This window comes from Castanea sativa, chromosome 4 (assembly GCF_040712315.1).
Source record: "Castanea sativa cultivar Marrone di Chiusa Pesio chromosome 4, ASM4071231v1".
Lineage (NCBI taxonomy): Eukaryota > Viridiplantae > Streptophyta > Magnoliopsida > Fagales > Fagaceae > Castanea > Castanea sativa.
Window position 1 is genome coordinate 10,741,861 of NC_134016.1, and position 15,453 is coordinate 10,757,313.

General features: G+C 34.2%; 2 protein-coding genes and 2 non-coding genes across 4 annotated transcripts; 1 reads left to right on the top strand and 3 right to left on the bottom strand.

Annotated features, from left to right (window-relative positions):
- Positions 1-1,908: 1,908 nt before the first annotated feature.
- Positions 1,909-4,661, bottom strand: LOC142631981 (formiminotransferase cyclodeaminase-like protein). The gene is made up of 3 exons (XM_075806389.1): positions 4,524-4,661; positions 2,961-3,379; positions 1,909-2,522 (listed from the first exon to the last, which is right to left on the bottom strand). The coding sequence occupies exons 2-3, from the start codon at positions 3,349-3,351 to the stop codon at positions 2,023-2,025; spliced, it is 891 nt and encodes a 296-aa protein (XP_075662504.1). The 5' UTR covers positions 3,352-3,379; positions 4,524-4,661; the 3' UTR covers positions 1,909-2,022.
- Positions 4,662-6,245: 1,584 nt separating this feature from the next.
- Positions 6,246-11,181, bottom strand: LOC142630850 (uncharacterized). The gene is made up of 4 exons (XM_075804904.1): positions 10,892-11,181; positions 9,219-9,289; positions 8,870-8,956; positions 6,246-6,521 (listed from the first exon to the last, which is right to left on the bottom strand). Exons 1-4 carry the CDS (start codon positions 11,004-11,006, stop codon positions 6,498-6,500), a joined length of 297 nt encoding a protein of 98 aa, XP_075661019.1. The 5' UTR covers positions 11,007-11,181; the 3' UTR covers positions 6,246-6,497.
- On the top strand, positions 8,497-8,627 carry LOC142633200 (U6atac minor spliceosomal RNA). Its single transcript, XR_012843841.1, has one exon. It is a non-coding gene; the product is annotated as a U6atac minor spliceosomal RNA (small nuclear RNA).
- Positions 11,182-11,323: 142 nt separating the features above from the next.
- On the bottom strand, positions 11,324-11,395 carry TRNAD-GUC (transfer RNA aspartic acid (anticodon GUC)). Its single transcript has one exon. It is a non-coding gene; the product is annotated as a tRNA-Asp (tRNA).
- Between the last annotated feature and the right edge of the window lie 4,058 nt (positions 11,396-15,453).

Consider the following 15,453-nt stretch of genomic DNA (forward strand, 5'->3'; position numbering starts at 1 on the left):
TTAACCTTTTGCAGAAACATAAGAAATGTGCTCATATATCATATTGTCAGACAAGAAAACGTCTATATCAGATATACTAGTGGATACTGCATACTTAAGTAATACTCGTGCAGAACATGGTGATTATGTAAATGGAGCTACGATGGTTGTCTGGAGACTCTGGATGGTGCAATGTCCATGGTGATAATAACTAGATACTATTAATTAATACAAACAAAGTAGTAAGTCATTAGAAATAATACTTTATTTCTTCTTTTGAGAAGGAGTTGTTAATTTTTTAACTAAAATCACTGTCCTATATAACAAGGTAACTAATAGTCTCATACTGGTCAGCCAGTTGAGGTACAGAACTAAAAAACTTTGACACTGCAGTATTAATTACAATAAAAAAACAAGGTTTACCAATTTTACTGCAAAAATTTTAATGAAAAGGCAAAGGTGAGATGCAGATACAAGGCCAAATTATTTGGTTCTCATAATATCTATGGACCCCTTGCAAGATATCTGTGGGGGCTTTCACGTGAGTTTATCTATCTTCAACTAACATTTCTGAGTAATTCACACCTACCTTTCATATGTATTATCATCCACTGATTAAGGACAAAATAAATATTAAATGCCAACTGGAAAAGGAGACAAAAAGGGAATTTGTGTAGTCAATCCAATTTTAGGTTGGGATAAGGTTTACTGTTCAGTTGCATAAGGTCTGAACTAGAAGATGAAACTTCAAAAATAAGAACAGAGATGGCACTTAAAGTCCAAAGAAGAACAACAAAATATCGAAGTAGGAATGAAAGACACAAGTGATCTTCTGAGAAAGGACCCGTAAATGATTAACAAAGAAATTTCAACTGAGAAACATAAGGAATTTCTAAGGAGAATATCCTAATCTTATAACTATAGATGAAGGGGCTGATGCCAAACCTTAAGCCAAAGTGTATGGTTGAAATATTTTTCATGTTAGCTTGTTCTCAGTTGTCTCTTGTGCATCCAGAAAATAGTAATTCCACTAGCCGCCTGTCTCCTAAACTACTGCTATGCAAGTGAATCTGCAAAAACAGTTTTGTTAGAATACCCAGGATTCCAAAGTAATTAAACTCTAATCAACTAGGCATTTCAATTTCAGGAGGATTTATTGTTCATCTACCTATATAATATTGACAAGGGTATAGCCAAGGCTGACTTGAGTCCACAAATCGTTTTTTTTTATAGGACCAAGGGAGTGTATAAAACATCGATAAGTACCACTTCTAGTCCCAACTGCCAACCAAAACTTTCAAGTCAAGGTTTTAATCACTTAAAATTCTTCGCCACACTCATGAACCTGGGATCAGGCTTCAGTACAGAATATTTATATATTTGACTAGAAGCACCTCAGTCATCAGTTAAAATTTGAATTGGTCAAAACATGGCACCTTGTTTGTTCACTGTAACAGATTTTTTTTTTTGAGAGTCCTTGAAAAAGCCCTTTGTTAGCGAAAGACATCTCTCTGGCTCTCTTCTTAATAAAATCATGTTTGAAGGCACACGGAGGACAAGTGAAGGGCAATGATTTAGAAGTAAAAATATAGGATCAGAGATGAAACCATTGGGATCCATTTAATAAGTCTAGTGACACAAAACTTTTCACAATTGCAAAAATAACATATGATTGCCTATTGGTGTGTAGTAAAAATATTGCTAGTGGTGGCCCAGGTCGGTTTATGTAAAACTGATCTTGCATCAAACACAGCTTTCTACCTTAGCAAGTTATGAAAAAGGTTATTTCCCTAGCATTGCTCTTATGTAATACCTCTAGAGAACAGCTTAATCTTCTTTGCAATCTTTCAAATGTAAATTCCAACACCATGCACTTTTAAGGTCGTGAAATATGGACAAAAACCGCAAAATAGTGTGCACATAGGACTAATGGACAATTAAAGATATCACTTGATTAGTATAAAAAATTATCCAAGACAAGAGTATCACCTTTCATTATAAATCCTTAAATAAAATTTTACACACAAAATGTTTCATTTTTTATTACAACTTTAAATATCTGTCAACTATTTCTTCCTGTGAAAGATCAGTGAAATATCCCTTCCCCACAGCAATATTCTCTTCCCTTGCAAGTCTCTCAACTTCTTGCTGAACTCTATCTCCTCCAACTTTACTTGGTTCCAGCAAATTACAAGCTACCTCAGTAACATCTTCACCATGTGCTAATGCCATGGCTTGTACTGAAGGAAGTCCACCTCCTCTCCCACTTACTTGTTTTGCAATTCTCCGAACAACAGCAATATCAGTAGAGAAGATGGGGACATTGTAGTTATCAACCCACTGGGTTGCTCCAATTACTACAACACCTTTTTCTTGAGTCACTTGAGCAGGACCCTCATCTGGCTTCAGCGGCAGGAACTCTGGTTTCGGACCCCCAATCCATTGAGTTCCACTGGAGTTAGGCTTGAAATAACCCAGCTCTCTTCTAATTGTATCAAGCGTCCTCCCATCCTCATTGGCAGCTCCATATAGAAAAGTAGGGACTGCAGGCTATACAAATTCTAATTAGCAAAGAAAAAATTTGAAAATTCAGGGAAAAAAAAAAGAATCTAAAGAATATACATTGATACTATGTTACTATCACATAAGAAACACATTCTGAAACTGAAGTCCTTTGAAATCACTATGCAGCTTGTGCTGTAATGCCTATTGCTAGTAAGAACTTAGATCAGTCTTGAATTCAAGAAATCAATTTCAGCTACTCATAATAGAATGACAATGCAAAATTTGAATCGCCAAGCTCAAAAGAGTATGATTAGTGGACTAAGCACCTTGGATTGATTCCTCATAGTCAAAAGTAACAAAATAGAAAACAAAGGAACAATAAGGACCATAGTCACCCTTACCAATGATTTACAAAATCATTTAGTAGTTTACTACTAGCTACAGTTTGATGCAATCCCAAGGCTAAGGGCACAAACCTTGCATACTAGAGCCAATATCAGCTGCTGAAGACTTTGCAATTTCAGCCATTTGGTCCAACGAAGTGAGTGCTAGGGGATGAAAGCATATATGGTCAACAACTCCAAGACGAGGATGACTTCCACAATGCAACTCAAGGTCAATTGTCTCAAAAGCTGCCTTAACCATGGCAAGCACAGCACCTCTCAAGTGACATGAGTTGCTAGATGGCTTTGGCGCTAATTTGCTGACAAGGGTGTAACCAACTCTATTGTAAGTCTCATCTTCAAACTTATTGATAATAGCAGCTTCTGGGAATAGCTTAGCTGCTCTTTCAATTGATTCCAATGCAGCCCTGTTCCGACTTTCAGATATGTATAACTTGCAGCAAGCAAGCATCAGCTTTGACATATTCCTTCAACTTACTGTGGTTCTCAAACTGCAGAGAAAGATAGTTTTCAGATAACTAGATGACATCACCAACAGAATTGTGAGTTGTGGCTTTTTCTTGGACCACAAACCCCACCTCCCAAGCCACTAGTTTACACATGATGATAAATAGTAAAGAATGTTGAACACAATTGCAAAATTGCACTAGTAAAATCGAATTCAAATTCCACCTTCAAAGTATCAATAGCTCTAATGAAATAACTGATGTGGCAATTTAGTGTACAGTAAAAGATTAAAAGTGATGTCAATGGTGGCCCCATGTGAAAGTGATGTAATCACAATCTGCCATCTCAACAAGTTATGAAAAAAGTTGTGAAATTTGTTGTGTTTGTAGCATTATTAAATTAGTAAAACCTATTACACACGTGTGTACGTACACACAGGTATGCAACAACTGAAATCATGAGATGAAAACACTTTATTTCCAACTTGAAATTGAGTTTTCAACTTATGATTTCAGTTGTTTTTGTACCTGTGTGTATGGACATGTGTGCAAGTTGATATGTGAAATTAACACTGCCCATATTAAATATAGCTTAGAGGGTTTTGGGTACTACACAAAGCAACATACTACCCATTAATATCAAGCATGTTTGCTAATACAATTGAGGGTAATTATAGGTTTACATTGTACTATCAATGTAAATCCTACATTGCTAGTACAATGTAAACTAAGAATTTTCCTACAATTATTAACATATCACACACAGAGGTTAAGCTTGTAAAGGCTTTAGGATTAGAAAACACAATAAGAATAAAATTAGTTTTATATACTGCCCATTCTAATTACTCTCACAAATCTACTGCAAATCCATCAAAAATAAATAAATAAACCAAAACCACAACAACCCAGATAAATTTTTCTAATGATGGTTACAATTTGAAGGGTGCTTGGGCCACTGCTTTCTTAGATGTTTCAAACTTTTTGTAATAAAGATCCACCATGCAACAACCCCAAATTCACAATGAATCCAAATAAAAAATTCCATTACACATGATGTTCTAACAAGCCCACCATTTGCTTCACCAAACAAGTATCAAGAAGAAAGAGAAACCCCCACCTCCCAACCATAACGATTTTGTTAAAAAGAAGTGCGGGAGGGACAAAAAAAACCTATGTTTATAGTACGTACCTTGTTTGATGGTCTGTTTGTTGTGGCTGATGTCTTCCAGTATCTAGGAGAGAACGAGAAGTAAGAAGCTTTTGTTTGTTGAGTGTAGAAAAGGTGCGTATCTAAAAGGTTACGTGTAATAATAATATTGAGACATTGAAAGTTTCAACAACTTCCACACATTTTGAAACTGAATTCCTTTGAAATTGCTATGCTGCCTGTAATGCCTATTTCCAGTAATAAGAAATTAGATCAGTCTTGTATTATAGAAATCAATTTCAGCTACTCATAATAGAACGACAATTGCAAAATTTCGGTTGCCAAGATCAAAGGAGTTGGATTAGTGAATTAAGCACCTTGAATTGATTTTTGGATAATAATTAATGACTGTCATAATCAGGTTTGTTGGTACTTCCATTCCTTCATATATTATGTATTCCTATATTCTTGCCTAAACCAATTACTAGCAAACTTGATTCTTTGTTCTACAAGTTCCAATGGGGTGCCTCTAAGTAAAGTTATTGTCTTTGTGCTTTGCAGATTTGAATATTTGTACTGCTATTCCTAAAGCCAATGGTGATTTTGGGGCTAAGAAGATGTTGCTTTTATTAAAGTGCTGGTGGAAAAATTGACTTGAGAGCTGTCTGAGGGCCAAAATAAATTGTGGATTCAGATATTTGGAGGTAGGTCTTTATCAACTTGAACAAAACCCACTAATTTCTCCTGGCTGAGCAAAGAGTTGGTTGAAAAAAAAAAGAAATTGTTTCAAAGTGAGCGGGTGGTGGGTTACAAATTAGTGGATGGGATGATCCATGGATCCGAATGCTGTAAATTTTGAAAACAGGCAGTGGGATCATACTGAATTGATTGCAACCTTTGAGCCTAAGGCTGTCAATAAGACTAACATTCGCCTAACTTCTTAGGCCTCGTCGGATCAATAATTTGATGGGTTACAACAATTTCATAAAAAATTTCAACAGTCCAACTAGCTTTGGAGATTTATAGTGTTAAGCAACCAATGCTGGCCTGGAATGTAGTTTCAGACCAAAAGGTAGTACCTGGACTGCCGGGCAATACAACCACATGATCCTGCATCTACCTATTTTACTGATCAAGTTTGTGGTAATATGGTAGGGGATGCTGTCAATCTTTTGCTCTTCTAGACGGCAGTTATATTAATTTTACTATTTGGCCGAAAAGCCATCCTGCATCTATCTATTTTACTGATCAAGTTTGTGGTAATATGGAAGGGGATGCTGTCAATCTTTTGCTCTTCTAGACTCTGTTTTGGGAAGCCGGAAACATCATTCAACACAATTTCATATAAAAAAAGATGACATAAGGTGCAGTGATCTGAAATGTATGATGTAGCATACTACCCCATATTTGCCCAGTTTAAAGCAAACTCAACAAGACGGATCTCGTATGAGCAAATCGCAAATCAGGAATTCAACATTTATTACTGAATAAAAAAGTGTCTAGAATGTACACAAGTCGCCTATTCATGCAGAAAATTGTACATCTAGTAGAGACACTTTTGTTATTTTCTGTTTGTTTCACAGAAGGATTTATATGTAAGAAAGAAAGAAAAAAATAAAAACCCGCCGATTATTACTAATCAATTATCATTGGCATTGTGCCTGCGTAGCATTTTATCACTTTATGGCAAATAGGTCAGATAGGTCACCTGCAGTTCAAATTCCATCAACGGAATTTTGAATTTAATGATATGGTTTCACGTTATTAGAACATTGAAGGCAATGTATCAAATTATGAGAATAACTAGAAAATAGACAACAAAATGAAAAGTGCTGATTGTATTCCGACGAGAGCAATTAACCACTAAATTTTATCACAGGATCAATCTCCATGGATTGATCATAAAATAGCCAACAGAAATGTTTGCCAACCAATAAAATGAAAAGTCAAAATATGTGAAGTCCAAGCCCACAACTTATTGCCAGGAAATTCTGTAACAGTTACAAGCTCCAACACTCAGTGTGATGCTTCCACCAGTTTCTGTTAACAAATAGGAACAAGTACAGAAAAATTAAAATTTAAGACATTAAGAAAACAAAATGCATATTACTGATTACTAAAATGGTAACATTTCCAACAAATTTCTATATATCCAGATAGCATATCTGTATTAGATGCACAAGGTACAAGGATGGTCCAACCAAACCCTCAACCCAAATCTATGACTAGCTATAGAAGGGCAGTAAGTAGTCCATAAACGGTGGTGATGTGTTCTAAAAGCCACCTAGATGTATTTTTCTCTGTTGATTTCCTTTAAGAACTCTAGTTTAGACATGTGGCATACATGAAACTATATTTTCACGACGTCAGATCAAGTAACACCTCTTTTCCATATAAGAACAAGGTAGAGGGTGAGATCATGGATTGAAGTGACCCACCAAAAAGATTGAATAGACCAGAAACTAACAAGATTAGATGGATTTGAACCATCTGATACTATACACCACATTTAAGCAATATGAACATTTTGAGAAATAGATTATTATATGACAGTCACTCTACTTTTTTCTTTTTCTTTTTTGATAGGTAAAATAACTAACAAGCAATGGTCCTCGAAACAGTAGGATTCGAACCCACATATATGACAGTCCAATTCATCTAATACCGACAACTTTTTTTTTTTGTTGATAAATTACAAAACTCCATAATTTAGAGATTAAACCCCACACTTTATTTTGTTTTGATAATTTGATAGTTGGGGGAGTGGGGATTTGAATGGTAGACGTCTCCATTGGAAAGATCAGGGGATACCAGTTGAGCTACAAGGCTCTTGGTAGAGATTAAACTCCACACTGTTAGAAATTTCAAATTAAATCCTATGCTTTAAAATATGTTTCTATTCAAACCATAAACCCATTATGTGTAATGTTGTTAATAGAAAATGCTTGAACAAAATGATGATGTGCGGCTTGGAATGTAATGATGTCCATATATAATAGACATACGAGTTGAAGAAACCACATAGCACCATTTTGTTTAAACATTTTCCTTAAACTAAAACACTGTAAATTGGTGTATGGTCTGAATTGAAACATTTTCAGAGTGTCGAGCTTAATTTGAACTACCCATAAACTATAAGTTTCAATTTTAATTCCCCCCACTACTCTTTTTCATAAGTATGATGAGTTTTAAAATGAAATCCACTAAGCATTACATATCCAACGATCAGAATGTATACAAGATAAAACAATGTAACAATAGAAAAGGGAAAAGACAACAATGAAGGGTTCCTTCTTTTTCTATTCACAGTTTCAAACAATCTCCTCCTTAAACAAGGCATCATTTTATTTAAACTTTCTCCACTAACAGCGTAATCTTAAATGTGTAAAATAAATTGAAATGTTCTTGAAAGTATAGGATTGAATTTGAAACTTCTAAAAATATGTGGCTCAATTTGAAACCACCCCTAAACTATGTGGTTTAAAATTTTAACTCCCCCCTCCCCCTCCCACTTTTTAAATAAGTATATAGAGAAGTATAACGTGAATACCTTTAACCATTCCACATCCAACTATGAAAATGTACAATGAACTGATGAGGGATTTCTTCTTTTGCTATTCACATCTCTTTATTTCCTCATGGTTACACCATAATTCTCCAGTGTACCCACCCTAAGAAATTGTAACTTAACAGAAAGTTAATCTGTTACTTTCATGTGAATCTATATGATATCTCACATAAAATTTATGGTGACTTTATAACCAACCCCCCTCCGATGTTCACAAACCGACTGGAATTGACCAAGCTGATTGAAACCGATAGGAAGTATACTAGAACAACTCCTAAGATACTTACCTTCAACTGTTATTAGGTATGCTGCACACAAAAGTTTTTCATTTTTTCATTATAGGGTGTGGGTGTAGCAGATGTTCCATGAGTGCACTAAACTTTGTGCATCAAACTATTTCCTTTTTAACATATGCAAATAAATATCACATGCTTTGATGAAGGGAATGTGTTTGTAGGAAGGAGAGATGGTTGGCATCTCCCCTGACAGGTACAAGAACAGCCTTCGGGCTTACCTGTTACCTACACATCTGGTTAAGGCTTCCCACCCTATGAGGTGGATCTATACCCCAATTTAAAACTTATCCAAAAAAGAAGGGGACAATCAGAGGAACTGACAGACTGACTAGAGATAGCGACCAATTGGCATCACATAATTTTATTACTAAAGGAACAGACAATGCACAGAGCCACAGACCCTCTAGCAACAAAAAATTATAGTGCTTTAAATTTCTTATCACTAGGGTATACCATACCATTTCTTTTTTCTTTTTCTTTTTATAATTCTAATGACGGTCAAGTTAAAGAAAATATAGAAGTACCTCTTCCTTCTTGTCCTTGCCGCCCGAAAATAATTTGTACCCCGAATAGATAAGTATGCCCCAGCCAGACAGAGAGGCAAGTACAAACTGCAAAAGCATTATATTCAGTCAAGACAGTTTCCCATGTACTCTACCCACTCATTTCAGTTTCATCAATGCCTCAGGAAACAGCACTAATGAAAACAAACAAAAGCTTTAACACCATAACATTAGTTTGATCATAGTGAAGCGTAAAGTACCAATATGACCTCCAAAGAAAAGAAAGAGTGTGAATGTGGAGGAAAAGGGAGGTTAACAAAGAGGGGGGAAGGGCTTTTGGAGATCTGAGTTTTCAATAAATAAGACTCACATGCTCTTCCTTCCACTTAGATGGGCTCAATGGGTCTTGCCAAATGTTAACCCTTGGTGGACCATGGGGATCTGCAATAAACAAACAAATAGGTAGTGTTCATCAATTCATAATTTGTTACAACAAAAGGATTGTCCTAAACTAAGGATTACAAAGTTAGAATGGAATGAATGTGCTACATATATAATATCATATCTATCATTAAGACCCTTTTTTTTTTAATTCATATTTTAACATTGCAGAATTGATTTATCAATATGAAAAAGACAAAACAACAATAAAGCATTCCTGGCCTAAATATGCTCAATAGTATTTCCTTTGGCTAGAAAGCCATCTCGGTGATAAAAAATTATATATAGTTCCCCAAATCTTCCAATCCACTTATACATCCAAATTTAACAAACACCCCTTATCTATGAAGAAAACAAAACAACACGACTTGCACATTTAAATTTATCTTTGATAGTTTCCCCTGAATTTTTTTTTTTAATAAAGCTACAATGGAGTGAATTTCTTACATGTATAATATCAAATCTGTCATTATGACCCATATGTTTTTTCTCCATATTTTAACATTAAAAAAGTAATTTAATCAATATGAGAAAGACAAAAAAATGATAAAGCATTCTTGGCCAAACAAATAAACTCAATTAACACCTCCTTTGGCTAGAAAGCCATCTCTGCTATAAGAAAATCATACATATTTCATCTGATCTTCCAATCCACTTATGCATATCAAATTTTAAGATTAACCAACACCCTTATATATAAGGAATACAAATTAAAACAATAAGTCTGTACATCTAAAAATATCTTTGACAATTTCCTATGATAATTTATTTTATAGATTTTAGCCAACGAGATATAACTCAAAATAAAATTTTAATAATAATAATAATAAAAAATCCCACCATTAAACAGGTTGATACTCAACATTTGTCATATTTCGCCCTAACAAAATCACATTTTTGGAGTTCTCTCCCTCTGCGGGATTCAACGGGTAATGGCTAGGAGGGTTATTGACTTACAAGCTTGTGTGTGGCAAGGTTTGATTTGGGCGATATCGGAGTAGTGAAATTTGAAAGGCTATTCCCCATTGCTTGATGTTTTGACGGGTGTGAGCTGACTATATTAAAGCCGAAAGAGTATTTCATGAAGACGCTACTAGCGTGGATGATGTTTTCTTTCTCAAATTTAGTTGAGCTTATTGATTTTGGGTAATTTTAGAGTATTATTGTGATTTTCAGCTAGTAATAAATTTTGTTATAATGAATCCCAAATATATATATCCTCTCACACCATCATTGAATTTCAACTGTTTGGGAACTGAGAAACACAAACAGTTAAAAGACCTACACCTCAAACCCTAAAAACACAACCATTTACTTTTACACCAAAAAATTCACTTTTTTTTTTTTTTTGATTTGTTCAGATTTTCCAGCAACCAAAAAAAAGAAAAGTCAAAACCTTTAAACTCATTAAAAACCTAATCAACATTAAAGACGACTAAAAAATAATAATATTTTCTCCTTTCATTTTCCAAAATTTTCTCAGCAACCAAACAGAACCTAAGATTTGAGGATCTGATATTGTACGACAAATAAGACCGGAAATCGAGAGAAATCAAAGCGCGTATATACATATAGATATGAATGTAAGTGCGAAGAAGTTACCAGCGGCGCCGGCGAGGCCACGGCGGTGAATGAGATGAGGCGACGATGTTTGAGGAGATGAGAGTCGAGTTAGAGCTGCGGCTCTACGAGCTGCTGCTGCTGCCACGGTAGCCATTGCTTTGATGAGAGAGAGAGAGAGAGACCAAGCAGATCGGAAATGGAGACACAGCACAGTATATATAGGAATGAATATGCCAATGAAATGAATGATGGATTAAAGCGACGTCGTCTGCTTCTTCTTACCAGTTACTAGGTCGAAATCAAGTAACCTTTCAACGGCGATATTTCTCGTCTCAAAAAAGGAAAGTTGTAAAGTAAATAAAGAAACGTGTATATTAAACGACGCCGTTTGCTTCTTTACTAACTATTAGTATATAGAGTTAATCGACGACGACGTCTTCAGGGTAGTAATTAACAAAAGGTAAAAAAAATCGCCGCTGCCGGGGATCGAACCCGGGTCACCCGCGTGACAGGCGGGAATACTCACCACTATACTACAACGACTTTGATGACTAACTCCACCATATGTTCAATATTTGATCATTACTTTCATAAGAGTTCTTTTATTTTGTCCCTTTTTCCGTTAAACAAAAAAACAAAATGGGACACGAGCTTGAGCTAGCACGGTAGAATAACTTGAAGTCTTCAACTACATCAGCGTTAACATCTCCAAAATATAATTCTTACTTTCTTAGGATTATAAACTTATAATAAACTTTAATTTTCATTTTGTTAAAAAATAAAAATTATACTCCAAAATCCTTATATATATATATATATATATATATATATATTTATTTATTTATTTAATTACAGTGGCAGAGCTAGAAATTTTCAGTTAGGAGAATCGAACTATTCCATCAAGATAAACTCAAATCACAAATAGACACTCCCCTACAAAAATGCACATAATATATATGTGTGTATGAAAATATAAATTTTAATTTTCTTATTCTAAAGTAAGTTCTGTACATATACACAAAATTATCAACTGTAACATCTATATATACACACCTAGACACTGGATCTTTTTTATAAGAGAAACTTATAATCTCCTTGCACTCTAATAAGTATACAAACATTGTATAATTGGGTATACAACATACAAATATATAGAAAAAAGAAAAAGAAAAAAAAATGAATATAGTATTTTCCATCAAAATCACGCTAAACAATAATATTTCACGTAATAAACTTCATTAATTATTGTTTTTATAGCAAAATTATTCATAATTTCCTTTTTAATACATAAATTGTTTGCAAAACTCCATCCATGTTTGACAAATTAAAATCATAATGTTATAATTGAAGTCTCATGAGCTTTTTTTTTTTTTCTTGATAAAATCTTGAGAATAGGAAATTTCAACCAAATTGCATATATTATCAATATTGAATGATTTGAACGCATTAATAGGTTTTGAAATTGAACTAAAAATTAGGGGTTTCACACTTCCACTATTTACTCACAAAACTTACTACCTAATTATTTCATTCTATTGCAATTGTATATCAACTCTAAACTCTCTTTTTTTGAGAAAAGTTGCTAGATTATTTGATCAATACTTTCTTTTGGGGGGGGGGGGGGGTCAACTCCTTTTTTTCGTATAACATTTAAATAATTATAAAATATACCTAAATTGTAAAAAAAAATTTTAAAATTTTGGAGGGGCCAAGGCACCCCCAAGCATACATGTGGCTCCGCTACTATTTATTTATACATATAAAAATAAAAGAAGTGATGTCACACAAATTTTGGAAAAATTATTTTATTTTTTGCTGATGTGACATCTCATGGATTGATAATATGGTAAATGAAACTTAAACCTTTGTTTTTGCAAAATATCCTTTTAAGTATATTAAACCTATTATTTGAGTGCCTGAAAAGGACACAATTTGGTGAACAAAACATGAATATGAATATACAATACAAGCTTTAGGTGGTTAGTGTTTAGTGTAAATGAATTCTTTTGATAATCTTCAATAACCAAGAATACTCTATTAAGGAAGAGAATGAACATGACAAGACTACCAATTAACCAAGAGTCCTCCACTATCTTTGCATCACTAGCTCCACCAAATCAGGGGCGGAGCTATGGCCCCCCCCCCCCCCCCAAATTTTTAAATTTTCCCTTAGAGTATATTTAAAAAAAAATTAAAAAGACATGGGCCCCTCCAAGAATTAAATCCGGCCCCCCCAAATTATTTTCAACAACCAGTCCAATACAACTTCAAATAAAACAAAAATATTTGTCCACATTCAGCCCAACCGGCTAACCCATAATCCGTAATCATACAAAATTCTTCTTCTCTAAACTAAAGGCACTTCCAGCCCAGCTCAACCCCAAATCTGAAATCCCTAATCCTAATCAAACAAAAATCACCTGACGCTTCTGCCTAAATTCCTAGTCTTCATGCAGTCACACCTCTGCACTTTGCTTGACAGCCTCAGTTCATGTTGCATGAATTCCCAGCCCTCACGTCATGCAGTCACGCCTCTCCGACTCACCATGACTCTGTAGCTCCACTAGCCGCTGGCCTCACCTAGCCTTCATCGCTCAACCTCAAATCCTAAAGTCCTCACCTTAATTCCTCAAGGTATCTCATTTAGTCATTCTCATCTCAGTTCTCTCTTTTTTTTTCTAGAATTGAACTAAATACTAAATAGCATAATAGAAATATCAAGTATGTGTATGTGATATCTTTTGCTAGTAAAGCAATTTTTATTTATTTAACTTTATCTTTTTGTGTTTATTGTTATTGGATTCTTTATTCTTGACCCACTGACTCTATAACTCAGCCTTTTTGGTTTTTGTGTTATTTGTCTATTGAGTGAGTTCAGGTGGGGTAAGGGCCATGAGACTGTGTAAGAATGAATTTTATATGATAATTTATTATATCTCTCATCCAAGTTAGTTTATCATTTTTTGAATTGATTTTTTTTTTTTTTTTGAGATTGAAATTAGGTGCCAAATAATGAGCAAATGACAAACAATTAATACATTTTTTAAGAAAAAGTTGTATGTCATTCAAAACTTAGGTAATCTGTAGAAACAAATGTTGATACTTCAATGTCTGATATGCATCCCTCCAATATTCAAGAATTTAATCTAAAGGAATAGATCATAATCCAGGATCACGTAAATAAATATATGAATTCCCTATCAACGAACAAGATGAAATTCAACCTGCTTATCTCATAACATGTCCATATCAACCTAGAAACATAGAGTATCCATACAAAGGATTGAAAAATTATCGTCATAGTTTTCAATTTTCGTGGTTTGAATCACATGAAAATTGGTTGAATTATATTTTAGTATATCTCTACTACAACACCCCCCCCCCCCCCCCCAAGTAATTATTTTTGGCTACGTCCTTGCACCCAATGCAAAGTAAACTCAATAAAGTAAATTGTGGATGTAGGCTCTAAAGGACAAATCACGTTTAAAATCTTACTTCATTTTTCCTTCATTTCATATTTATACATGGTATCATAATAAAATTAATCTCTGTTGACCCCTTGAGTATCTGATTCAAGCTTTTTCAAAATTTCAAGGGCTCACAATATTTCACATACTCTAAAGTGTGATTGAATTGGTGGCCTGATGGTAGGAAACCCTTGTGGTCCATCACTTTGCAAACCTACAGCTCTGGCTTTGAGTAGTAGTACACTCCATCATGCTTGCATGAGTGGTCTCACACCATGTCAAATTTGGGTTTAAGTGGGCTAGGGCAATGACATCACCAATGAGCCCCACTCCCCACCCCCTTTTTTCCTCAACACACAAAAAATAAAAAGGAAAAAAGAATATCCTCTAAACAAAATACTCAAATGTCAAAAGGATTACTACAACTACAAATCAAATGTTAGGGCACAAATCCTTCAAAAACATAAAGCTAACACAACCAACAACACTTGAGTTTTTAGCTACACTAGCCATTTATGCTTTGATTATTTAATTACATGTCCACAAAAAAGCACAACATATGTGAACAGCTTAAATATGAAGTAGACAACTTGCTTTTAAAGCCATCTCGTTGATTTGACTTTTCTCAAACTAGCTGATTCAAATTTAGCAGTATCGGTTTGAAAATAACTTATCTAACATTTTACTGAATTGTTTTTTGCTAAAAGTACTAAAAAAAAAAACTATAATCTATTTCAGCTATATTTAAATATAAAGAAATAGAAAAATCAAACAATATGCAAAAAAGAAAAATGATAATAGAAGTATCTGGTTATACAATTTTCCTTTTGACACAAGCAATTTACGTGCTTTTAAAATCATGCCCCAAGTAGAAGTGACATAAATATTTGACTAGTCTTGCACAATAACTTCACAATTCCTTTAATATAGAAATAATAAAAATTATACTTGTTTATCTCAGGTGCTTACTGCGCAAAGTAATGAAAAGGGATACTAAGAGATAGATGAATAACTAAAATTGAAACTAAAGATACTATGGCTAATTTCTGCTGCCCATATTTGTCAATGAAAATGAAGCTCGTAATGCAATTAAGTAATTAGTACAATTAAATGTTGCAGTGAAGAGATATAGTC

Coding starts and splice junctions, on each gene's coding strand:
- LOC142631981 (XM_075806389.1), bottom strand. CDS start 3,351: ATGTCAAAGCTGATGCTTGCTTGCTGCAAGTTATACATATCTGAAAGT. Junction 2,523..2,960: donor TATTGGCTCTAGTATGCAAG/GTTTGTGCCCTT, acceptor TATAGCCTGCAG/TCCCTACTTTTCTATATGGA.
- LOC142630850 (XM_075804904.1), bottom strand. CDS start 11,006: ATGGCTACCGTGGCAGCAGCAGCAGCTCGTAGAGCCGCAGCTCTAACT. Junction 9,290..10,891: donor TGGCCTCGCCGGCGCCGCTG/GTAACTTCTTCG, acceptor TGTTTATTGCAG/ATCCCCATGGTCCACCAAGG. Junction 8,957..9,218: donor CTAAGTGGAAGGAAGAGCAT/GTGAGTCTTATT, acceptor ATGCTTTTGCAG/TTTGTACTTGCCTCTCTGTC.